Source organism: Salmo salar, chromosome 10, assembly GCF_965601325.2.
Source record: "Salmo salar chromosome 10, fSalSal1, whole genome shotgun sequence".
Classification (NCBI taxonomy): Eukaryota; Metazoa; Chordata; class Actinopteri; order Salmoniformes; family Salmonidae; genus Salmo; species Salmo salar.
The window spans coordinates 110,002,538-110,027,721 of NC_138300.1; the positions used below are offsets into that span (position 1 = coordinate 110,002,538).

A 25,184-nucleotide genomic window follows, 5' to 3' on the forward strand; every position below is an offset into this window, starting at 1 on the left:
ATAGCAAACATATTTCAGACACACCCCTGAACCTATAGCGCTACCACCTGCGTTTAGATGTACCATTGTGTAAGGTCTGTTAAACTAGAGCCCTTAGATTTACCATTGTGTAAGGTCTGTTAAACTAGAGCCCTTAGATTTACCATTGCGTAAGGTCTGTTAAACTAGAGCCCTTAGATTTACCATTGTGTAAGGTCTGTTAAACTAGAGCCCTTAGATTTACCATTGTGTAAGGTCTGTTAAACTAGAGCCCATTATATGTGCGTGCATGTGAGACCCACACACCCATTACCATGACACAGTTCACTTGATTGGTTGTTAGTTGAATTTTGCACCATGATTTTATTGCATGACATTTAAAGGAGCAAAATCACATTTGCTTTCATTGTCCAATAGACAGGTGCACAAGGTCCCATGGGGTGCACATTTAAAAAGAGGTTCAAATGTGACACGTGTTCGGTGGATGTAGATTAAAATAAAACTATGAACCTCCTTGATCTAGTTCTTCAGGATTTAGAGGCATCTGGCGAACAATGAGACAGTCAGTCAGGTTGTCGTCTTGACTTCTATGCTGAGTGAACAGGTATCACAGCACACAATGGCCTCTTCCCCCTCCACCTCCTCTCTTCCAATGGAGAATTCCCCTCCACAGCGACAGCCATACGTGTACACCTCGTTATCTGAAAAGAGAACACAGACAGCTGAGAGAAAAGGGGCACATGGGATGAGACAGGTGGAGAAGGACTTTATGGATCTATCTACGATGACTTCAATGGCAGCAGAGAAGAGATCATGGTTAAATAAGTAAGATAAAGAAGATGACTATAACTTGACTCACCGTCATCCCAAGTCATGTCATCCAGACAGACACAGGCGTCGACTGGCCAACTCTGATTCAGTTCGCTGGCTGTATTGAGACACAGAAGAAACATGAAAATATCACAAATCTATATTTAAAAAAAAGTGTCACTCCACAATGATACAATAATTGACAATAGAAAATACAGATTTTAAAAATCACATTGACGCTCTCAGATAAATATTTGTAGGCTACTGTTGTGCCAGTGACATTCAGTGTTCAAGAGAGTGACACAGGAGATTCAAGAGTATCACAGGCAAAGCACACAAACGAAAGGCAGATAGAGGGGAGATGGGAGGATGTGAGATGTTGGACTCTGATCTCATTCAATGGTAGTTTCTTGGGGAAGACAATTGAGATCTTGCATGAATCTCTGTCTACATAGTAAGGAATATGAAGGCATTAGGCAGCCCCTCCAGGATTGTTTATATGTTTTTATACAGAACCACTCAAAAGTTTGGACACCTACTCATTCAAGGGTTTTTCTTTATTTTTTACATTGTAGAATAGTGAAGACATTAAATAACACATATGGAGTCATGTAGTAACCAAAAAAGTGTTAAACAAATCAAAATATATTTTATTTTAGATTCTTAAAAGTAGCCACCCTTTGCCTTGATGACAGCTTTGCACTCTTGGCATTCTCTAAACCAGCTTCATGAGGTAGTCAACTGGAATGCATTTCAATTAACAGGTGTGCCTTAATTTAAGTTGTGGAATTTCTTTACTTCTTAATGCGTTTGAGCCAATCAGTTGTGTTGTGACAAAGTAGGGGTGGTATACAGAAGATCGCCTTATTTGGTAAAAGACCAAGTCCATATTGTGGCACGAACAGCTCAAATAAGCAAAGAGAAATGACAGTCCATCATTACTTTGAGACATGAAGGTCAGTCAATCCGGAACATTTCAAGAACTTTGAAAGTACGCAGAGTAGTGCGGTCATCTTTGGTGACAATTCCGACACGCTCTTAGGTAACGTTAGGACACATAGTGCTGAATATGCAAGATACAGATATACCTCCCTGCAAAGGATGGATGAACTATGTCTCAGTATCCTGGACCCAAACGTCCTGGTTTATAACAGTGCATATAGCCTAGTCTTATCTGTATTGTACTTCAAACTGTGTCAGACATTTGACGTTATGGGCCAGCCTACTGTTAATATAAGAACAAAGACAGACAACTACAGTAATAGATATTAACACTTCACTCCATTCCCAGCAGTACCTCTTCACCAGTCTCTGTGAGGAAACGGTAATTAGCACATTTTGATGCCACTCTTTAATGCTGGTCTTTAATTAGTCAGGAGACGAGCCTAAGTGGCCTACCTCACAGCTATGTATGGATATCATTGGATAGGTTTGGTGAATACATTTTCACCTGCTGTTCTCATGAGTGTTTTAAGTAGCGGTACAGTGAGATTGAGTAAAGGTGTCTATTAATTCATCCTGGTGATATACTGTACCATTTTAGGGATGAGGCTCAAATGACAGATAACCAAATCTACATTTTGATTGGTGTAACTTCTGCCGTTGTTACTGCAATCTTGTGAGACCATAATTTGCCAGTGGTCAGGTGCAAATTACAGTCCTACATCTAGGTGATTCAATACATCATACAAAACGAGGCTATACATTCACTGGTACCCTTTGTCACAGTGCTTCAACAGTTAAGCTAATACTACAGGGCAAATAAATGTCCATGCCTGATCAGAGCCTCAAAATGACTTGTAAAGGAACAAAAGTAGATCAACTACACTGCACACTGTAGTCTTGAAGGGACACTGTAGTCTTGCTAGTGTTGAGGGAGTCAGAGTGACCATGTCCTAATAATAGGGTGACTCAGCCAGTTGATGCACCCTGCCCAGAAGGCCCAGATGACAGCCAGTCACTACTGAGAGATCCCAAGGAGGCTCTGCCAGGTCCCATGAACAACTGCTATTTTATTCAGGTGCCGGAGCACCATTTTTTATGACGTCAGCATTTCTCTAAGTTTGTATCGACAAGATGTAGCCTATTGAATATCATTTTAGAAAGTGCATAAAATGCCTCCTCAAAATGCTACCACTGCATAGGCATATTTTTGGTGTATATTTTCGCAATACACCAAATTAGGCCATCACTGTCAATCATGAATGATAATTCTTCACGTTTTACAGGTGAAATGTCCAAACTGCATCTACAAGTCAATAATTTCATCTCAATCAGTTTCATGGGAATATCCATTTAAATCTTCTTGAATTATGTAGGTCAGGTCAGAGGTAGGCAACTCCATTCAGCCGCGGGACCATTTTTGTCAGCGCGGATGGTCGGGGGCACGAACATAATGATAATAATCATTTGTACACAGGAAATTGACGACAACTAAGCTCAAAAAGAGATTGTATTTCAAAATAATAATTTCATACCTCAAGTGGGGCTGATAATTAAAACATACGACTGAGACACGATCACATCCTTTCATTTTATTTGTGGGAATACTTGGGAACAGATTTACTAAATGAAACTCCTGGTGATTTGTGTTTTATTTTACTAAAAACTGAAATCCCCCACAAAACACGCACATAATTTGTATTTATTTTTTACTTTGAGGGAGAAAAAAACAATCCTTCCACCTGTTGCCGACCCCTGATGTAGGCCTACATAGCATAGCTACTGTTTTGTGAGTGAATTAGAGCAGATAGTGTTAACTAAAGCATGTATTTTGCCTCGTGGCGAGCGGTTGGAGATCTATGGAGGTCACTGGTCTCAGTGTTGGGGAGGTGGAGAAACATGCTCTCCAGTGGGCTGCTGCAAGGTGCCCTGAAACAACCCGGGAAGACGACCACTATGTGTTTGGCGATGGGGCGGTGGAGGTGGTGCACATTAAGAATGAGATGATTTAGTGTTAGTCAGGGCCGGCTGCACATCGCTCCTAGACAACCCAACAGCGTGTCAGAGACCTGGAGCAGAACGAGTCCACCCTGCACACACACACACACACACACACACACACACACACACACACACACACACACTTCTCCCTCCGCCACAAAACACAATTACCGTCCCTAGTAATTACCATACATGTCTGCCTAAACACAGGAAAATGCAACCCTGGTCTCAGTACCAAACTGATTTGCAACGCCGGTTGTTTATGATATAGTTTGCCAGCCAACATGGGATTGGTTCCTAATGCTTTGAGACTATCAGCTTTTAACTATTTCTTTGTTGTAATGGTATTGAATATCACTTTGAGGAAGGAAAGGCTATACATTATCAGTTGTAATAGACATGGGGATAGTAATGGATGAATATCCATCCCCCTTCATTTCTAATGAGCAAGAAGATAAAACATTCCACTCATGATGAAGTTCAAAAGGGCCTAGCAACAGAGTTTCATCCATCTCCCTCTGATAAACAACAGGAGGACTGACTGAGTTCCTCTGAAATCTGGATGAAACAGGCCTTTGAGCTGGCTTCAGTCGTGTTTGTTTTAATTATCAGCCCCACTTGATCACAGTGGAGAATGAGCCAGTCCTTCTGAATGGCTGGGCAACATTAAACACTATGGTGATGTTTACTGGTAGGTACTGGAGATCTGCCTCTGATTGAACACTACAGAGATCTACAGCAGCCAGACAGATGGGAGCTGTGCGCTGCTAGTCTACTACCCAACCCTACCTATTGGGCAGTGGTGGAAAAAGTACCCAATTGTCATAAAAGAAAGATACCATAAGAGAAAATACTTGCATAAAATACTTGCGCAAAAGTCAATGTATTTGGTTTTAAATATACTTAAGTATCAAAGGTAAATGTATTTGCTAAAATATACTTAAGTATCAAAAGTAAAAGTATAAATCATTTCAAAATTCCTTATTTTAAGCAAACCTGACAGCGACATTCTTTTTTTAATTTATGGATAGCCAGGGTCACACTCCAATACTCAAGACATAATTTACAAACAAAGCATTTGTCTTTAGTGATTCCACCAGATCAGAGGAGGTAGGGATGACCAGGGATATTCTCCTGATAAGTGCGTGAATTGGATCATTTTCCTGTTCCACTAAGCATTCAAAATGTAACGAGTACTTTTGGGTGCAGGGAAAACGTATGGGGTAAAAAAGTACATTATTTTCTTAAGGAATGTAGTGAAGTAAAAGCTGTCAAAAATATAAATAGTAAAGTACAGATAACCCCCAAAACGACTTAAGTAGTACTTTACACCTCTGCTATTGGGTGCATACAACAATCACCCTGCAACCAGCCATGAAGTACATACAATATTCTTAGACCGGCCAACAAAGAATGCCCAGATTTCACATTCAACAGAGAAACTCTGATTTGTCTGTGTTATAAAAATGTGTGTTGGATATAAAGTATTCATGCTGGAAATCAAAATGATTGTTAAATGAAAACACAACCTTCAATTCTTTCCTACTCATTGTTAGGTCATAATGGATAACTGTCCATGGAGATCTAAATGTTAGATATTCAGAGGATGAGTGAAAAAATGATTTAAAAAGCGGTTAAAAAAGGGTGTTTACGGAGGGAATCTTTGGAGTTTGGTTATTGTAAGGCAGCATACAATGGAAGACAAAGTCAATACCATCTATGGAGGGCCAGAGAGGGGTTTCTTTATATTACAGACACTCTATATGTCAATGCTATGGCTGGAATGTGTTGCCTTATAGAGTGGCACTGTGCTGTGGCTGGCTGGCTGAGTGTTTGCCCCCAAAGGCGATGAGAGCTCTCCCCTGCTAATGGTGCACACAGACACACACACAGGGCCTGGATGTAGAGTTGTTGAAGGTCCTAATGGAGAGCTAGCTAGGGGAACCTCTTTCCTGGGATCACGGGGGAGCATATCACTTCATGTAAAGCTAGGCCATGTGTAACAGGCCTGACCTACATTTCCCCCTTCTCTCCTCCCAGAAGCCCCTGCTCTCCTCCCCTCTTGTCCTCCAAGGAGCATTTTATGAGGGACAGAGATGGCAGAAAACAACCATTGTCAGGAGCCCGACACAATCTCTTGCTTGTTTTATTCATGTCTTTGCTGTGTGTGTGGGTGAATAGGAGGGTCTTTGCAAAACACACTCTCTGCCCTTTCTTGTGCACCCAGATAAGTGAGAAATGATCACGTGAACATACTTCGTAAAACAGGCCAGTCGGTACTAGAGACTATTATTGCTTCTGACTTTTAAAGTTTCAAGGAAATCTTGGAAATAGAATTTAAGTTATGCAAACTGGATTGGTTCATGCCTCATTTAGTGTGACCTTTTCAGGCACAAAATAGGCCTACTAGTTATATGTGGCCTTAGTGACTTCACACAGCGTCACTCTTTATCACTCAATATTAAGCAAGGGATGGTCCCAAGGGGAATTGCTATTGAATTTAATTGAGCATGAACCAACCAGTAAGAATAAATAAAAATATAAAATTCCAAACGTGTAATGAAATGAAAAATCATGTTTCATGTTCAAATGAATCACAGCAGAGCTATTAAAAAAAAAAGAGTGAGAGGGATGAGATGGTGGCTGAAAGAAGAGCATCAGAGAGTGGGAGTACAATATGCTAGTGTAGATGTAATGTACATTATGGGAGAGTGAATGTTTAACGGAGCCGGATTGTAGTGTGTTCCTCTGAGAGACTCCTCTGAACTGTGGAAGGACGACTTACCACGCAACTGCAGATCATAGGCTCTCTTTGTCTCCTGGTTGCTCAGGACCTTCCAAGCCTGATCGACCTCAATGAACCTGTGTAAGTGCTCCTCTGCCTCAGTCACAGTCACACCTGGGCCCTGCTTGTCGGGGTGATACTGTCAGCCAGTACAGAGGACAGGAGAAACACAGGTTAGAGACAGCCACAATGACAAGACTGACAACAGCCATCACAACAGAAACAATGACCAAAATCACAGCAGCCATCAGTCCCTTGAACCAGTACTTTGTTTGAGATGGTAGAGGGGAGAGGAGAGGTGTGGGAGGGGAGAGGAGAGGGGATGGCTCAGACACACTAGACAGAAGCTAGGTTAATTAGACCATAGTAGTCGTTGACAATCTGCCAGTGAAAAAGCCTGCACCTGCACTGTCAGCTTTTTCTGGGTAATTTGCTGATGGACCAATGCTCTTCTTCTGGACAATTTACCAGAGGAGGCAGAGTACAGTTTTGCAAACACAACTAGATTGAGACATCAGAGGACAGAACCGTTATCCCAGACAGCTTTGGGCAGAGAGCTGGAGAAGAGTATTGGCCATCCCATGACACCTCTGGCCAAATACAGTAGCAATACCACCCATGCTCTCTTTTGCGTTTTATTGTTGTTTTGTTAGGGGAGAGGGGCTATAGCAATATCTGCATTATGTCATCCGCTGACTAATATCAATATTGAAGGATCCCCTCATGTAATGCTCACACTGGCCCTGAGGTATGTCCCTGTTCTCTAGTGGATACTGACGGCCCTGTCTGTGTGTTTCCTTGCACATGGAACAGCTCTAATTTCCTCCTGCAGGTCTATGCAGTCCAGCCTTCAGCCACCGATTAGTGAGGGTCGCAGGAGGATGGATCATGGGCTCCTGATCCGCCTATGGGAGAGGAGGGAGGTGGTGGAGGGGCTTTTGGAAAACTTAGATCTATCCTAGCAGCATTCACACAGACCATTGCGTGTGTTCTTGTATGGTCACTGTAGTTCAGAAACGGAAGCTCTTCAAGAACGGGTAATGATACATGGGGTGATACTGAACTACAATGACCAATGGTCTCAGCTAGGCAAATACATGTCCACCGCAAATATAATTTACATTTTAAGTAACTTGAAGACTGGCAAACAATTAAAAAAAAATACATAATGTCCGCCTCCACATACAATTTAAGAAAGATCGTCAAGGATAACACAATAAAGCTTAGCAGCTTATTTCCATTGTGGTCCTTTTGGAGGGGGAAGAGGGGAATGCAGCAAGATTAGGAACTGCATTGGCAACACACAATGACAGACAAAATTGTTGTTTCATAAAATTAGCTAATTACTAGTTCAATTTACTAATAAACAACAATTGATAGGTACATCTCCCTTGTCTCTCATACCCCTAACATATAAAACAAGTCAATCCCTAATATATACAAGACATTCACAATATGATAGACAATAGGCAGACCACATGCTATCCTGGGTATTTTCTTCTCAGCCACGTACTGTACTATAATCTTGACTCACTTGAAACATGCAACTATTTAGCAATTTTTTCATTGAGAATTTGAAACTACCCATTGAAGGTATACATTTCAAATTCCTCGGAAGACTATTCCAAAGAATGGCAGCTGAGTACGACCCATAGTCGAAGTGGCACTGAACAAGAGCCCCTACCAATGCCACCATTGCATTCTTATCCAGATATTTGGAGGTTCTTGCCAGAAACCACATTTTATGGTTCACTTTGGATATAACCATCTGACAGGGGAGAGCATGGCACAAAAGGTTATCTAGCCCACATCCAAGATAATTAACAGACTCTTTTGCTGTAACTACTAAGTCACCTACTACCACCTTAAAATCCAGGGATTTCCTCAGTTTCACTTTGGACCCGAGCAAGATGGACTGTTTCCAAGGTGAAGTGACAGCTTGTCATAATATAACCGTTTACTGACATTCAGAAGTTCAGCACTGAGGGCCTCCTCAACCACAATTTTGTCTTTGTAAGAAACCAACAGTGCAGAATCATCTGCATAAAGGAAAAGGTCACATGTACAGGCAGATTTTAGATAATTTATACACACAACAGAAAGAAAAGTGGACCCAGCACACTCCCTCGGGGTACACTGCAGTTCAAGATTTTGGGTTTAGACAGGGTCCCATCCACACTCACCATGTGTTTTCTTCCTTGTAGATAAAAGCTAACCCATTTTACATCTAAGTTGTTCAAGCCCATGGCTCTTAGTTTGATTAACAGAATCTCATGATCCACTGTACCAAACACCTTTTGGAGATCTAACATAACCATACCACAACATTTCCCTGAGGTCCAAAATAAGCACATAGAAAAGCATTGGCCTTATTTTGGACAGATCTTAGCGAGAGTGAAACTTCGTTTCGCCTCTTCCTCTATCGTTTACACAGACCAGGCCCCTCCACACCTCACACTCCAACAAAGTTGAGAAATCCTTCGCTCTGACAAGCAATTTCAACTCGCTATTTGCATTTGCGGTTTGGTCCAACAGAAAAATCGGTCGTAAGGACACAAACACATTGAGAGATTATCTTACTGTTATAAAGAAGAAGTTACCTTTTCTAACGATACCCTTTTTATGTCTCAACTACTCAAATTGCGCGCAGAGCAGACACTACTAAAACGAGAATCAGTGAAGTTTGATTCTGGAAAATGAATGCTCAGTGTCATGTTTGGCATTGGGGTACTACGTACTGTTAGCAGCATTTTAGCCAAAGACTGTTATACTAGCTGTCTAGTCTGTGTTTTATAAAATGTGCAATAAGCATAAAACAATTATATACGGAATTGGCAACTCGTTCCCATTCTGAGAAATAAGTTAGGCCACTTTATTTGAACATCTGAACTAAGTGGACAGGCTAACATGCTTTTCAAACAGTTGACAGAAGGGTGTGCTCATAACAATTCAACTGTTCTACCTTGTTAGCTAGCAAATACATCCAAGTTAGCTAAACTTGAAATATAAAGATTAGCTGACTAATCACTAGCATGCAGGCTTGAGAGATTGTTGATGAGACCTGTGTTCCTTTTCTATAGCTTAATGCTTGATACAATAAGCCATTATTAGTGAATGTGCATTATGCATGGTTCTAGTTAAATTTGTAACAAAAAAAAGGCACTTTCATAGATAGACTTGAAAGCCAGATGAGTGATTATTGCCCCCCCAAAAAAGCAGGTTAAATTATTTATGAAATAATTAAATTATTAGTGGGTCTTATGGTTGTGGAAGGCTTATATTTAGCCTAGGTGTAACTTCATAAGCCCTGATTACATTAGATTATTGCTGACTGTTTGAAATGCAGTGTATTTGACCTTAAAATTGTACAACAACACTTATTTACAGAAAACAAACATTTAGACATTGTGAATAGCCCATAACTTAAAAAAAAATTAAGATATGATTTTTAGTCTATATCGCCCAGCCCTAACGTAATGTTAATTAATTTCTCTACCATAAGCCGCCTCAGATGCCGCTTTAGAGAATTTGGCAGTACGTCTACTGCCCTCACAACTGCAGACTATGTGTAACCACGCCAGCCCAGGACCTCCACATCTGGATTCTTCACCTGCAGGATCGTCTGAAACCAGCCACTCGGACCGTTGATGAAAATGTGGGTTTGCACAAGCAAAGAATTTCTGCACAAACTGTCAGAAACCGTCTCAGGGAAGCTCATCTGCGTGCTCGTTGTCCTCACCAAGAACTTGACCTGACTGCAGTTCTGCGTCGTCACCGAATTCAGTGGGCAAATGCTCACCTTCGATGGCCACTGGCACACTGGAGAAGTGTGCTCTTCATGGATGAATCCCGGTTTCAACTGTACCGGGCAGATGGCAGACAGTGTGTATGGCGTTGTGTGGGCAAGCTGTTTGCTGTCAATGTTGTGAACAGAGTGCCCCATGGTGGCGGTGGGGTTATGGTATGGGCAAGCATAAGCTACAGACAATGAACACAATTGCATTTTAAATCGATGCCAATTTGAATACACAGAGATATCGTGATGAGATCCTGAGGCCCATTGTCATGCCATTCATCTGCCACAATCACCTCATGTTTCAGCATGATAATGCACAGCCCCATGTCGCAAAGATCTGTACACAATTCCTGGAGGCTGAAAATGTCCCAGTCCATCCATGGCCTACCAGCTCAGACATGTCACCCATTGAGCCTGTTTGGGATGCTTTGCTCGACAGCTTGTTCCAGTTCACGCCAATATCCAACAACTTCGCACAGCCATTGAGGAGGCGTGAGGCAACATTCCACAGGCCACAATCAAGGAGATGTGTCACGCTGCATGAGGCAAATAAATGGTGGTCACACCAGATACTGATTGGTTTTCTGATCCACGTCCCTAACTTTCTTTTAAGGAACCTGTGACCACCAGATGCATATCTGTATTCCCAGTCATGTCAAAATCCATAGATTAGGGCCGTATTTATTTAAATTGACAGATTTCCTTATACGAACTGTAACTGTAAAATCATTGAAATGGTTGCATTTATATTTTTGTTCAGTGTACAATCACAACTCACTACCTAAAACACACACCCTTGGAGTCCAACCACGACATTTCCTTACAACGCACTGAGGCATTATCAAATATTACACTACACAGTGTTGTTTTCACTTTGTAAAAGGACAATCTGAATAGGATGAGAAAAAAAGCAACTTTACAACAAGCCAAAAATGTACTTCCTGATTGAATCATTAACAGCAATTTGCACTGAACTGAAGCAGAATTGTGTTTTATGACTGAGGGGACAGCATTCACACATCTCTCAAGACACCTGGAGCACAGGGCCAGCCACTCTTAAACACCTTCCGACTAACGAGATGGACAAGCCAGCACAGGTGTAACACATTGACTAACGTGGTGATACCAATTCATGCCCCCTACGTACTAACATGCTATACGTGCTAAAAGTCCAACTTCAAAACATAAATGGGAAAAACTAAACCTGTGACACCTTCCCCCTTAAGACAACAAATATATCCTATATTTTTGTTGGACAAGTTCTCACCAACAGAAAACAACTTCCATTTCACAACTAAAATGTGTCGCCTCCTCCAAAATAAACATTTTAAATGTATATATATTAGAGGTCGACCGATTATTCGGAATGGCCGATTAATTAGGGCCGATTTCAAGTTTTCATAACAATCGGAAATCGGTATTTTTGGACACCAATTTGGCCAATTTTGTTTTTTTACACCTTTATTTAACTAGGCAAGTCAGTTAAGAACACATTCTTATTTTCAATGACGGCCTAGGAATGGTGGGTTAACTGCCTTGTTCAGGGGCAGAACGACAGATTTTTACCTTGTCAGCTCGGGGATTCAATCTTGCAACCTTACGGTTAACTAGTCCAACGCTCTAACCACCTGCTTTACATTGCACTCCACGAGGAGCCTGCCTGTTCCGCGAATGCAGTAAGAAGCCAAGGTAAGTTGCTAGCTAGCATTAAACTTATCTTATAAAAAACAATCAATCATACTCACTAGTTAACTACACATAGTTGATGATATTACTAGTTTATCTAGCCTGTCCTGCGTTGCATATAATCGCTTAGGTACACGTTGCTCCAATGTGTACCTAACCATAAACATCAATGCCTTTCTTAAAATCAATACACAAGTATATATTTTTAAACCTGCATATTTAGTTAATATTGCCTGCTAACATGAATTTCTTTTAACTAGGGAAAATGTGTCACTTCTCTTGCAACAGAGTCAGGGTATATGCAGCAGTTTGGGCCGCCTGGCTCGTTGCGAACTGTGAAGACTATTTCTTCCTAACAAAGACAGCCGACTTCGCCAAACAGGGGGATGATTTAACAAAAGCGCATTTGCGAAAAAGCATAATCGTTGCACGAATGTACCTAACCACAAACATCAATGCCTTTCTTAAAATCAATACACAGAAGTATATATTTTTAAACCTGCATATTTAGCTAAAAGAAATCCAGGTTAGCAGGCAATATTAACCAGGTGAAATTGTGTCACTTCTCTTGCATTCATTGCACGCAGAGTCAGGGTATATGCAACAGTTTAGGCCGCCTGGCTCGTTGCGAACTAATTTGCCAGAATTTTACGTAATTATGACATAACATTGAAGGTTGTGCAATGTAACAGGAATACTTCGACTTATGGATGCCACCCGTTAGATAAAATACGGAACGGTTCCGTATTTCACTGAAAGAATAAACGTGATAGGTCATTAATATGGTCGAATCCGGAAACTAAGGCTCATATTTCTGTGTGTTATTATATTATAATTAAGTCTATGATTTGATAGAGCAGTCTGACTGAGCGATGGTAAGCACCAGCAGGCTCGTAAGCATTCATTCAAACAGCACTTTCGTGCGTTTTGCCAGCAGCTCTTCGCAATGCTTCAAGCATTGCACTGTTTATGACTTCAAGCCTATCAACTCCCGAGATTAGGCTGGTGTAACCCATGTGAAATGGCTAGCTAGTTAGCGTGGTGCGCGCTAATAGCGTTTCAAATGTCACTCGCTCTGAGACTTGGAGTAGTTGTTCCCCTTGCTCTGCATGGGTAACGCTGCTTCGAGGGTGGCTGTTGTCGATGTGTTCCTGGTTCGAGCCCAGGTAGGAGCGAGGAGAGGGACGGAAGCTATACTGTTACACTGACAATACTAAAGTGCCTATAAGAACATCCAATATTCAAAGGTGTATGAAATACAAATCGTATAGAGAGAAATTGTCCTATAATAGCTGACTACAACCTAAAACTTCTTACCTGGGAATATTGAAGACTCATGTTAAAAGGAACCACCAGCTTTCATATGTTCTCATGTTCTGAGCAAGGAACTTAAACGTGAGCTTTTTCACATGGCACATATTGCACTTTTACTTTCTCCAACACTTTGTTTTTGCATTATTTAAACCATATTGAACATGTTTCATTATTTATTTGAGGCTAAATTTATAGTATTATATTAAGTTAAAATAAGTGTTCATTCAGTATTGTTGTAATTGTCATTATTACAAATAAATAAATTGGCCGATTAATCGGTATCGGCTTTTTTGGGGTCCTCCAAAAATCATAAATCGGTCGACCTCTAATATATACACCCACTTCTTTTTGACAATATTTTCTTATTTAGTTTTTATTTTATACTTTTTTGGGGGGGGGGGGACATAGTTGCCTAAAACTCAGAGGTTTTGAAAAACTCATGTATGTTTCTGTAACTCTTGTCCCCTTGGAACAAGCCCAAACAAAAACATCTCCAAAATGGAAAAACATACATCAAAATAAAATGTGTGCCAGGGCTACACACAGGCTAAACACATAACTACTGGGTGCTTTATTTGTGATGGTAGTTTTGGGTGTAAACAAACTCATCTGCAAGAACTGCAGCTTTCTCAAGAGAGATCCTTGTGCTCAAATGTAGGTAGCAACCCTTTTGTGAAGGCAATTTTTTAACTGCTGGAGAAGTATGAGTGTCTAAGTCCTCAAGGTCCTTGACCTCCTGAGAACCACACCACCGATCAAAAAGACATGCTTGTTCCCTTGCGAACTCAACATGATTTTGCGATTCTGTCTTTCGTAATTTATGGAAATGTTGTCTGTATGCCTCTGGGACCAACTCGTAAGCCCGAAGGATAGCAGCTTGAACTTCTTTGGGATAGGGGGCAGTATTTTCACGGCTGGATAAAAAACGTACCCGATTTAATCTGGTTGCTACTCCTGCCCAGAAACTAGAATACGGATATAATTAGTAGATTTGGATAGAAAACACTAAAGTTTCTAAAACTGTTTGAATGGTGTCTGTGAGTATAACAGAACTCATATGGCAGGCCAAAACCTGAGAAGATTCCATACAGGAAGTGCCCTGTCTGACAATTTGTTGTCCTTCTGTTGCATCTCTATCGACATTACAGCATCTGTGCTGTAACGTGACACTTTCTAAGGCTTCCATTGGCTCTCTAAAGCCGCCAGAAAGTGGAATGGGGTGTCTGCTGTCTCTGGGCAAAGTACAGCAGCTCTGTTTGTGAGTGGTCAGCCTGGGGACAGTGAAACTGGAGATGCGCGGTCACGAGACTTCTCCATTTTTTTCTTTCAGCCTTTGAATGAATACAACGTTGCCCGGTTGGAATATTATCGCTATTTTACGAGAAAAATAGCATAAAACTTGATTTTAAACAGCGTTTGACATGCTTCTAAGTACGGTAATGGAATATTTAGATTTTTTTTGTCACGAAATGCGCGTCACCCTTCGGATAGTGACCTGAACGCACAAACAAAACGGAGGTATTTGGATATAACTATGGATTATTTGGAACCAAAACAACATTTGTTGTTGAAGTAGAAGTCCTGGGAGTGCATTTTGACGAAGAACAGCAAAGGTAATGCAATTTTTCTAATAGTAATTCAGAGTTTAGTGAGCCCCAAACTTGGTGGGTGTCAAATTAGCTAGCCTGTGATAGCCGAGCTATGTACTCAGAATATTGCAAAATGTGCTTTCGCCGAAAAGCTATTTTAAAATCGGACATAGCGATTGCATAAAGGAGTTCTGTATCTATAATTCTTAAAATAATTGTTATGTATTTTGTGAACGTTTATCATGAGTAATTTAGTAAATTCACCGGAAGTTTTCAGTGGGTATGCTAGTTCTGAACATCACATGCTAATGTAAAAAGCTGGTTTTTGATATAAATATGAACTTGATTGAACAAAACATGCATGTATTGTATAACATAATGTCCTAGGAGTGTCATCTGATGAAGATCAAAGGTTAGTGCTGTATTTAGCTGTGATTTGGGTTTATGTGACATATATGCTTGCTTGGAAAATGGCTGTGTGATTATTTGTGTCTATGTACTCTCCTAACATAATCTAATGTTTTGCTTTCGCTGTAAAGCCTTTTTGAAATCGGACAATGTGGTTAGATTAACGAGAGTCTTATCTTTAAAATGGTGTAAAATAGTTGATTGTTTGAGAAAATTGAATTGTGGTATTTTAGTTGGTTTTGTATTTCGCGCCGTGCGATGCCATTGGCTGTTGGCTAGGGGTTCCGCTAGCGGAACGTCTGTCCTCAACAGGTTAACAGTGTCATAATCTGAACTCTGATCAAGAGATAAAGCAGCGTACACTGAGCTTTTCTCACAAGAACACTTTGGAGGAGCAGTGACCAACTACCGCTACTGCTTTTGGATCGCCAGATGCCACCTTGATGTCATAATGCTTTGCAATGATGAGCATATTCACCTTCGTACATGTTTCTAGCATCTCCCATGTAGGGTTTTCCACAAATGCTTCCAACTTAAAGTCCATGGCTTTTTATTTTTACAAGGCTGTGTGTTTATGCAAGTTTCAAAATGATTCCACCAATCTTATAACCGTTCAGGGACCGAAACTCCACCACAAATGTGTCTTTTGAACACTCCAATATGTGGGCAGAGCAAAGCTTCAGAGTAGGTGATTAGAGCAACTACCATACTCATGGGAAAATAGATCCTGGATGAGCCCCCATTGTGTTACCTTCCCGTGCAAGACAACCAAACTTATGCTGAAACATAAGGAGGAATTAACAAAGAGTCACTGACAAAACAAAATGTGGGATTTTAGGAGGGGTTCTGAAAGACACTCATGGGGCACTGACAGTTGACTAGCAACAACAACTGGGACCTAAAAGACACCCACCATGAGCACCCACTAAATGTGCCCACTAAGAGGCAAATAAAAGAAAAACCCACACCAAACTTAAGACAGGAAGCAAACAAAAAAGTTGAGCAAAACAAAAAAACAGGGAAGATCAGACAAAGGAATGTTTTTCTGAAATCAAATAGGGAGAGCCAACTAAAGGTGTTGACCCTCCACATCTCTCAAGACAACTGGAGCACTGGTCCAGCCACTCGTAACTGTCACCTGGGCCAGCACAGGTGTAACACATACTGACTAACGAGGTGACACCAAATCGGTGCACCCTACATGCTATACGTGCTAATAGTCCAACCTCAAAACATAAATGGAAAAAACAAAACCTGTAACACCAGTGCTAACCTCTTTATCGTCTAGCCTATTTAAAAGTATTGTTCAGCAATGGAAGTGTTACAGTTTAAAAGGACAAAGACTCAACAGAAGGCTGAGAAAGGAAGCTCATTTTCTAAAACATTCAGAGCGGTCACACAATGCAAATGACAAGTATATGTACGTGACCAGGCGCCTGTGATCAAGAAATGGGTCTGGCTTTCTGATGGATGGGGTGAGGAACTGATTCAGTCAACATTCTGACAGAAAAATATATTGTTCTCTTTCTAAAGAACATTACAAAATCCTTCTCACACCATTGAACCAGCTTTGTGGCTCTCTCAAATCCTGAAGGAAATCAAAGCAAACCTAGAGAAGCTGCTTGTTTCCACAGTGGTGATATAGTCCCAGAGGGTGTGCATGTCCAACTCCCATTTGTGATCTGATTGTGACAGTGCTCTGTGCTGGAAGCTTACAGGTGTGAAGTATCTGGCTGTGGAACTAACATGCTGACCACACCGGTCACATCGCGTGCACGAGTGTTGCAAAATAAATTTACACATACATGTTATTCAAATCATTGCACCCACACTGCTCGCGAGCGTCTGCGTTGCCAGGCGCTAAAATAGAAGTTGATTGTATTTGTGGTGCAGAACGCGCTGCAAGTCCTGCCTCTCCCATCTCCTCATTGGCTTTTAGAAGCATATAACCACGTGCCATCTCATTGGTAACACCCACATGGGTGATAGAAAGATGAACTGAGGTAAATTATGGTAATACACCTTATTATTAAAGTTAGTTGCCAATCGCCATATAAAGTCCAAAGAAGAAAAAGCCTGGAAGGCACCTTGTGCATTTCAGGTAAAATAACAACTCAATGTTGTTTATCCCAGGACAAATTAGCTAGCAACAACAAGCTAGCAATCTAAATAGGACAAATTAGCTAGCAACTGCAAGCTAGCTAAATTGCCATATGTTTAATGCTTTTCGATCTGTCCCCAAATTAATATAATTGGTTCAGTTTGTTTTGATATTTCAACCTGTGTGTCGTGATCGCGTTTGGTATGGGGAGACAAAATCCAGTGTAGACATGGTGTAAGGCTTGAAAACAGCCTACACCTCCATCTCCAGACCCACTAGTCCATGCTGCTACAGTACTTCTCACAAGTTTCTGATTAAAACTCACTATAGCCTGGTGATTGACTATTTGCTAATGACATTTGAGAAAATTTGAAGCTCAGAATTAAACATATTTTCATCTACTGTAAAAATTCTAGCCACAGACAGTATTTTGACATTTTACAGCAGAGAAACCTATTTGCTGTAATTCCTCCCCCCCACTTCTGAGTCCCCATGCAGCTCAGGTTATTTTTCATAAATACATAACACAATGAAAAGCCCCGGCTCTTATAAAATGGCCCACCCTCCGTTCCTGTGGAGTTACGTACTTTAATTGATGTCTCTTTGCACGCATTGTAAAATATTCATTTACTGGGGCTAATGGAGCTTAGAGAGGCTGGAACACAATATAAAGCACTGGCAATTTGGAGCACTAGGCGCTTCTTACCATGAATCATCTCTCTCTCCCTCTGTGCTGTATCAGACTTGTCTGTTTCTACCACGAGGCTGAGGCGTGTGCTGTGCAGGCATTCAGAAGATGGGAGCGGATGAGCTGGTGGCAGAGCAAAAGGCCACCATCATCACACTACTGCCCCCTAATGTCTGAGGGAGGCCGGACGTGAGCGGGCATTACTGAGGGGGGAAGGGGAATGCCAACAGCAAAGTCTAGGATGTTTTGTTCAAAGTAACATTGGATTAATCAAATATTATTTTAAGAAATGTTGACATTGATGGTAGCTTGAGGTTTGAATGTTTTTACAATTGATAAGCATAAAGCCTATGGTTTATGTGAAATCCAACAGCACCTTAAATCCAGAAAGTCTGACAAAATAATACCCAGTAATCAGTTAATGGTGATATCTGTGGCCTACGCCTATGTCCTACTTACCGTGTGCTAATAAACATACATAATTACTAGAACTAACATACTCTTGCTCAAAGCCCTGTGTTTATAGAACAGTGCAGCTATTTTCAGACAAAAACATTTTCAGATAAAAAAAGCATTACTCTGAAAATCAACACCAAAATAGTTTTTAGGTTATAGCTTATTGATTAGAGTATGATTGATTTTACAGTTTCTAGGTGATTTCAGTAATTAAAATGGGTTTTGGATTATACAAATCCATTTTATGTTGTTCTCTGTCAAGGATTAAAAGAAATTTACAGATTAATATCAGAGGGCAAGATGCAGTTAATACTTCATCATACAGTCATCAATCACATCGACAATCTAAGCTTGCATGATAAGTAGCCTAACCTTGCCCGACACCTAGAAGATTTATCTTGAAGACACTCCCAGAACTCATGCCAAAGCATGAGCGCAGTGGATTAATGTAGTCTTGGGTGTGTTTATATTCATAAAATGTATTACTTTCTAGAAATACAAGCTAAGTGCTAACGGACCAACAGTAACGTGATGTCAAGATACTTTCTCACCCCGCCTCTCACTCAATTATTGGGACCTATTTTGACATGGTTCATCAAGATGCAAATAAACCTAACAGCAGTTTATTCATCAGTACAATTGAAAAGACATGACACAGGAGAACGCCAGAGTTTACACATACCATTAAGGCCAGTCTTTGGTACTTCTGTTTGAGGTCTTGTAACCCATCCGATGGACTGGATTCAAGTATAGAATACCAGTCTTTCTGGGATCTACGTTCACTTGTCATGCTGAGAAAACAATCATCTTTTGAATAAATTTGTGAGCCAAGCAAGGTAGTTTCATTACCAGAATAGGTGCGATCTAACCGTTTCGTCGCCTATGAATGACAGCTAGCCACAAGGCTAACAACAACAATGTCCACGTGTTCGTTGCAGGCTAACCAGTCAGCAAACATTATCGTTATAAACATGACATCAAAATATTCGTTTGTTAAACTGCATTATATATCGTAATTCCAAAAGGGTTCAACCAAAAGCGCTGTAATACTAGCAAGCTGAAACCAGCACATTATACAAATGTCTGGCACTTTGCTTTTCCAGCCGCGTGCCTGTGTCACGTGATGCCCCTGTGTAAGCGTGTGCATCAGTTTTTACAGCCCCCGCGGAAACATGTCCTATAGCGCTTTAGAGATAAAATATGATGTGCTATATTATAAATATAGATCCTATTGTCATCAACGAATTATGCATAAAAGTTCAATATCTGTACAAGTACTAATTATCGTCGGTTTCAGCCATTGAGCCAGTAATTGAACGGGATATTACATTTTTCTACACGAAGTAAATATTGCAATACAGACATAAGAACACGGATGAGAGGATCTCCATGGAAACTAACGTTAGCTAAATGCAGGGCATGCACCAAGCACATCTGGGATAAGAAACGTCCAGCACGTTACCATCTTACAAGTCAATAATGTTTTAAAACATTTTGAAAACTAGGAATTACTTTGGATACAAGTTAATGCTTGTCTCTGCTACGGGCATTTGTTTTTTTAGTTCGAGGAATATCATGCGAAGAAGTGCGCATGCTCATGTTTCACTCAACAGAGAAATGCGCTCTCTCTCTCTTTCCAATTCAAATGCCTTTATTGGCATGGGAAACAAACACTGAGTCTACAAAACATTAGGAACACCTGCTCTTTCCATGACAGACTGACCAGGTGAATCCAGGTGAAAGCTGTGATCCCTTATTGATGTCACTTGAAAAATCCACTTCAATCAGTGTAGATGAAGGGGAGGAGAAATGTTTAAGCCTTCAGACAATTGAGACATTGATTGTGTATGAGTACTATTCAGAAGGTGAATGGGCAAGACAAAATTATTTAAGTGCCTTTGAACGAGGTATGGTAGCAGGTTCCACCGGTTTGAGTGTGTCAAGAACTGCAATGCTACTGGGTTTATGACGCTCAACAGTTTCCTGTGTGTCGTGTCTTTGGCTATGCCGGATTAAGTGATATGACATGCTAACTTATAAAATGATTTCTCTGTAATTAATATTACCTGATTAAGCTAATCATGTAAATGTAATTAACTAGAAAGTCGGGGCACCACGGAAGAACGTTTATAGAGCCGTTATCTTCCGAATAAACTCTTAAAATACTTTGTAATATTTTACATCGATAGCAGTCAATATTAACCCTTGTTTTATTTTCAGTCTCATAATGAAAGTTGTAAATTCTTGGTTATCTTCACGAACCCTGGCTAACAAGTTGAATCAGCAATACAAAATTGGGTTTAATTATTTATTTACTAAATACCTAACTAATCACACAGAATTACAAATACACAGAATACAATGATGTCATACAGAAAACGTCCCTGGTGAACGGAACCTGTATGAAAGCTGGTTACACAAAGGAAAGGGGGTTGGGCTTGAATGAAAGAGCGGGAAGATTTAGGAACAGAGAAACAGCAGCTATGCTATCGTAAATACATTATCTTATGCATTCTAAATGACCGCCCATTTGGAAAAGGAAAATGCAATAAATATTTACTCTGAGCTGCGCTTCGGTAGATTGGTCGTAGATGCTGGCCGGGTTGGCCAACAGATCTTCCTGTAAACTCTTAAGAATGTCTCTGGTGGTAAATTGGATAAGTGGTGGTATCTTCGTCCGTCTGTTAGACTGGATCCGTCGTCCGTCCTTTCCTAGCCCACGTAAGCAGCGGCCGCTGCTAACTCAACGGCTAGGAAGTAGCACTTCTTTAGTGAATAAGCTCAAAGTTCATACCATTCGCCACCAAAGCTCACGCCGAGGTTGGCTTAGTTCTGTACTTGACATGTGTGTCCTTCTAACGTAGAGGCTGCAGACCTCCCGTACTGGAACAACCTTGGTTATCTTTTCGTCAAAGGATTATATAGTGGAGAGGGGGAGGGAGGTGTTTCATCGTTTATAACCCCTGTCTCTTCACAGGGTTGGGCCACTGATCGAGCAGGGCACTTTCCTTATGAAAACCCAATTCTCTCGTTTGGAAGCTAAAATTACATTTCATCTCCTAACAAACATTTTCAATATCAAACATTTCAATTGCATAACAATTCCATGTGACTCTGATAACTAGAGGGTGGATACTTTCCCAGGTACAGTTTATGTCGTCCTGTCATCAATCATAATGTCTCAGATGACAACTGAAATGAAATCCATACTCATTACTTTATCAAGCATATTTCCAACTGGTTTTATTAACAAAATATGGTTCCTTTTCCCCATTTGTTTGATGTTCCCAGACTCTCTATATTTAACACAGGCTATTCACGTCCTTCAGTAGATTCAGAGAGGGGAAGAGAGAAAGGTATTTATGGGGGGGGGGTCATAAACCTTACCCACAGGCCAACGTCATGACGTGTGTATCAAGAATTGTCCAACAACCAAAGGACATCCAGCCAACTTGACATCTGTGGGAGGCATTTGAGTCAAAATGGGCCAGCATCCCTGTGGAACGCTTTCGACACCTTGTAAAGCATGCCCGGACAAATTTTGTCTGTTCTGAGGGGAAAAGTGGGTTCAACTCAATAGTAGGAATGTGTTCCTAATGTTTTGTACACTCAGTGTATGTTTACATTGCCAAAGCAAGTTAAATCAATAATAAACAAAAGTGAAATAAACAATCAGAAATTAACAGTAAACATTGCACTCACAAAAGTTTCAAAAGAATAGAGACATTTCAAATGTTATATTATGGTACAAAAGGGAAAATAAATAAACATAAATACGTGTTGTATTTACAATGGTGTTTGTTCTTCCCTGGTTGCCCTTTTCTTGTGGCAACAGGTCACAAATATTGCTGATGTGATGGCACACTGTGGTATTTCACCTAATAGATATGCGAGTTGATCAAAATTGGATTTGATTTCAAATTCTTTGTACATCTGTGTAATCTGAGGGAAATATGTGTCTCTAATATGGTCATACATAGGCAGTAGTTTAGGAAGTGCAGCTCAGTTTCCACCTCATTTTGTGGGCAGTGTGCACATAGCCGGTCTTCTCTCGAGAGCCAGGTCTGCCTACGGCAATAGCAAGGCTATGATCACTGAGTCTGTACATAATCAAAGCGTTCCTTAAGTTTGGGTCAATCACAGTGGTCACGTATTCTGCCACTGTGTACTCTCTGTTTAGGGCCAAATACCATTCCAGTTTGCTCTGTGTTGTTTTTCCTCTCTCTCTCTCTCTCTCTCTCTCTCTCTCTCTCTCTCTCTCTCTCTCTCTCTCTCTCTCTCCTCTCTCTCTCTCTCTCTCTCTCCTCTCTCTCTCTGTCTCTCTGTCTCTCTGTGTCTCTCTGTGTCTCTCTGTGTGTGTGTGTGTTTCTCATTTCAATTCAAAGGGGATTTATTGGCAGGGAAAACATATGTTTACATTGCCAAAGCAAGTAAAATAAAATATAAACATAAGTGAGAATAAACATAAACAACATCAACATAAAACCATTAGTAAACATTGCACTCAGAAAGATAAATACATGTCAGGTGTTATATTATCAGCCATGTACAGTGCATTGTGCATTGTCTCTAATGTGGTTATACTGTACATTTGGCAGGAGGTGAGGAAGTGCAATAGCAAGGCAATGCTCAAAGAGTCTGTAGATAGTCAAGGATTTTCTTAATTTTGGGTCAGTCACAGGGGTCAGGTATTCTGCCACTGTGTTCTCTCTGTTTAGCGCAATATGCATTCCAATTTGCTCTGTTTTTTGGTTGATTCTTTCCAGTGTGTCAAATAGTTATCTATTTGCTTTCTCACAATTTGGTTGGGTCTAATTGTGTTGCTGTCCTGGGGCTCTGTGGGGTCGGTTTGTGTTTGTGAACAGAGCCCCAGAACCAGCTGGCTGATGGGACTCTTCTCTAGGTTAATCTCTCTGTAGGTGAGGGCTTTGTAGTGGAATGGGTGGGAATTGCTTCCTTTTTAGGTGGTTGTAGAATTTAACAGCTCTTTTTTACATTTTGATAATTTGCTGATATAGTTGAAATTCTGCTCTGCATGCATTGTTTGGAGCTTTGTACACAAAGTATATGTTTGCAGAATTCTGCATGCAGAGTCTCAATTGGGTGTTGGTACAATTTTGTAAATTATTGGTTGGTGAGTGGACCCCAGACCTCACAACCATAGAGGGCAATGAGTTCTAGAGGGCAATGAGTTTTTAGAATGTCGCCAGAGGAGATGGCTGCTGTTTTACGGGCTCCTAACCAATTGTGCTATATGGTGTGTTTTTTCACGTTGTTTGTAAATTATTTTGTACATAATGTTTCTGCCACCGTCTCTTATGACCGAAAAAAGCTTCTGGATATCAGAACAGTGTAACGCCCTGGCCATAGAGAGGGGTTTTTGTTCTTTATTTTGGTTAGGCCAGGGTGTTACATTGGGTGGGCGTTCTATGTTCATTTTTCTATGTTTTTGTATTTCTTTGTTTTGGGCCGTGTGTGGCTCCCAATCAGGCACAGCTGTAGTTTGTTGTTGCTGATTGGGAGTCACACATAAGGAGCCTGTTTTTCCTTAGGGTTTTGTGGGGGATTGTTTCTGTTTAGTGTCTTGCACCTGACAGTACTGTTTGGCTGTCGGTTTTCTTGTTTTGTGTTGTATCATGTTTGTTAGTTAATTATAATTCAAAGATGAACCTTGGTCTACTTCCACAGACAGCCGTGACAAACAGCGATTATTTACCTCATTTAACGAGTCGGACGCGAAGGATTTACTCCAGATACCGGACCAAATCCCGTCATTCGCATGAAGAAAAGACACCGATACAGGGGACGCAGGTCCGGGTGCCTTGTTATAATTCGTCGGCGAGTGGGTAACCTGCCTTTAACATCCGTCCTATTGGCCAACGTGCAATTATTGGAGAATAAACTGGATGAGCTCTGTTCAAAACTATCCTACCAGCGGGACATTAAAAACGGTAATATCTTATGTTTCACCAAGTCGTGACCGAACGACTACATGAATTATCTACAGTAGCCTGTCTGTGTCTATTTGTCAATAACAGCTGGTGGGTGAATTCAATTATTAAGGAAGTCTACGGGTCGGTAGTCATGTAGGCATATGCCCTCTATGCCCTCAGACGAACCATCAAACAGACAAAGCGTAAATACAGGACTAAGATTGAATCCCTGTGGCAGGGCTTGTAAATGATTACAGACTACAAAGGGAAGCCCAGCAATGGGCTGCCCAGTGACACAAGCCTACCAGACGAGCTAAATTACTTACATGCACATTTTGAGGCAAGCAACACTGAAGCATGCATGACAGTACCAGCTGTTCCAGACGACTGTGTGATCACACTCACCATAGCCAATGTGAGTAAGACCTTTAAACAGGTCAACATTGACAAGGCCGCAGGCCCAGAAGGATTACCAGGACGTGTGTACTCTGAGCATGTGCTGACCAACTGGAAAGTGTCTTCACTGACATTTTCAACCTGTCCCTGGTCGAGTCTGCAATACCTACATATTTCAAGTAGTCCAACATAGTCCCTGTGCCCAAGAACACAAAGGTAATGTGCCTAAATTACTACCGACTCGTAGCATTCACGTCTGTAGCCATGAAGTGCTTTGAAAGGCTGGTCATGGCTCACATC

At 40.9% G+C, this 25,184-nt stretch overlaps 1 protein-coding gene across 1 annotated transcript; it reads right to left on the minus strand.

Moving 5' to 3' along the window:
* Positions 1 to 311: 311 nt before the first annotated feature.
* Positions 312 to 19,700, minus strand: dnajc24 (DnaJ (Hsp40) homolog, subfamily C, member 24). Its single transcript, XM_014125524.3, has 4 exons — positions 19,238 to 19,700; positions 6,518 to 6,656; positions 839 to 907; positions 312 to 680 (listed from the first exon to the last, which is right to left on the minus strand). The coding sequence occupies exons 1-4, from the start codon at positions 19,343 to 19,345 to the stop codon at positions 547 to 549; spliced, it is 450 nt and encodes a 149-aa protein (XP_013980999.1). The 5' UTR covers positions 19,346 to 19,700; the 3' UTR covers positions 312 to 546.
* Positions 19,701 to 25,184: the final 5,484 nt, after the last annotated feature.

What these genes read in the sequence shown, in the direction of transcription:
- dnajc24 (XM_014125524.3), bottom strand. Translation starts at nt 19,345, where the DNA reads ATGACAAGTGAACGTAGATCCCAGAAAGACTGGTATTCTATACTTGAA. An exon ending in CTATGATCTGCAGTTGCGTG is followed by an intron (nt 908 to 6,517) that starts GTAAGTCGTCCT and finishes GTCTCAATACAG; the next exon opens with CCAGCGAACTGAATCAGAGT. An exon ending in TGACATGACTTGGGATGACG is followed by an intron (nt 681 to 838) that starts GTGAGTCAAGTT and finishes TTCTCTTTTCAG; the next exon opens with ATAACGAGGTGTACACGTAT.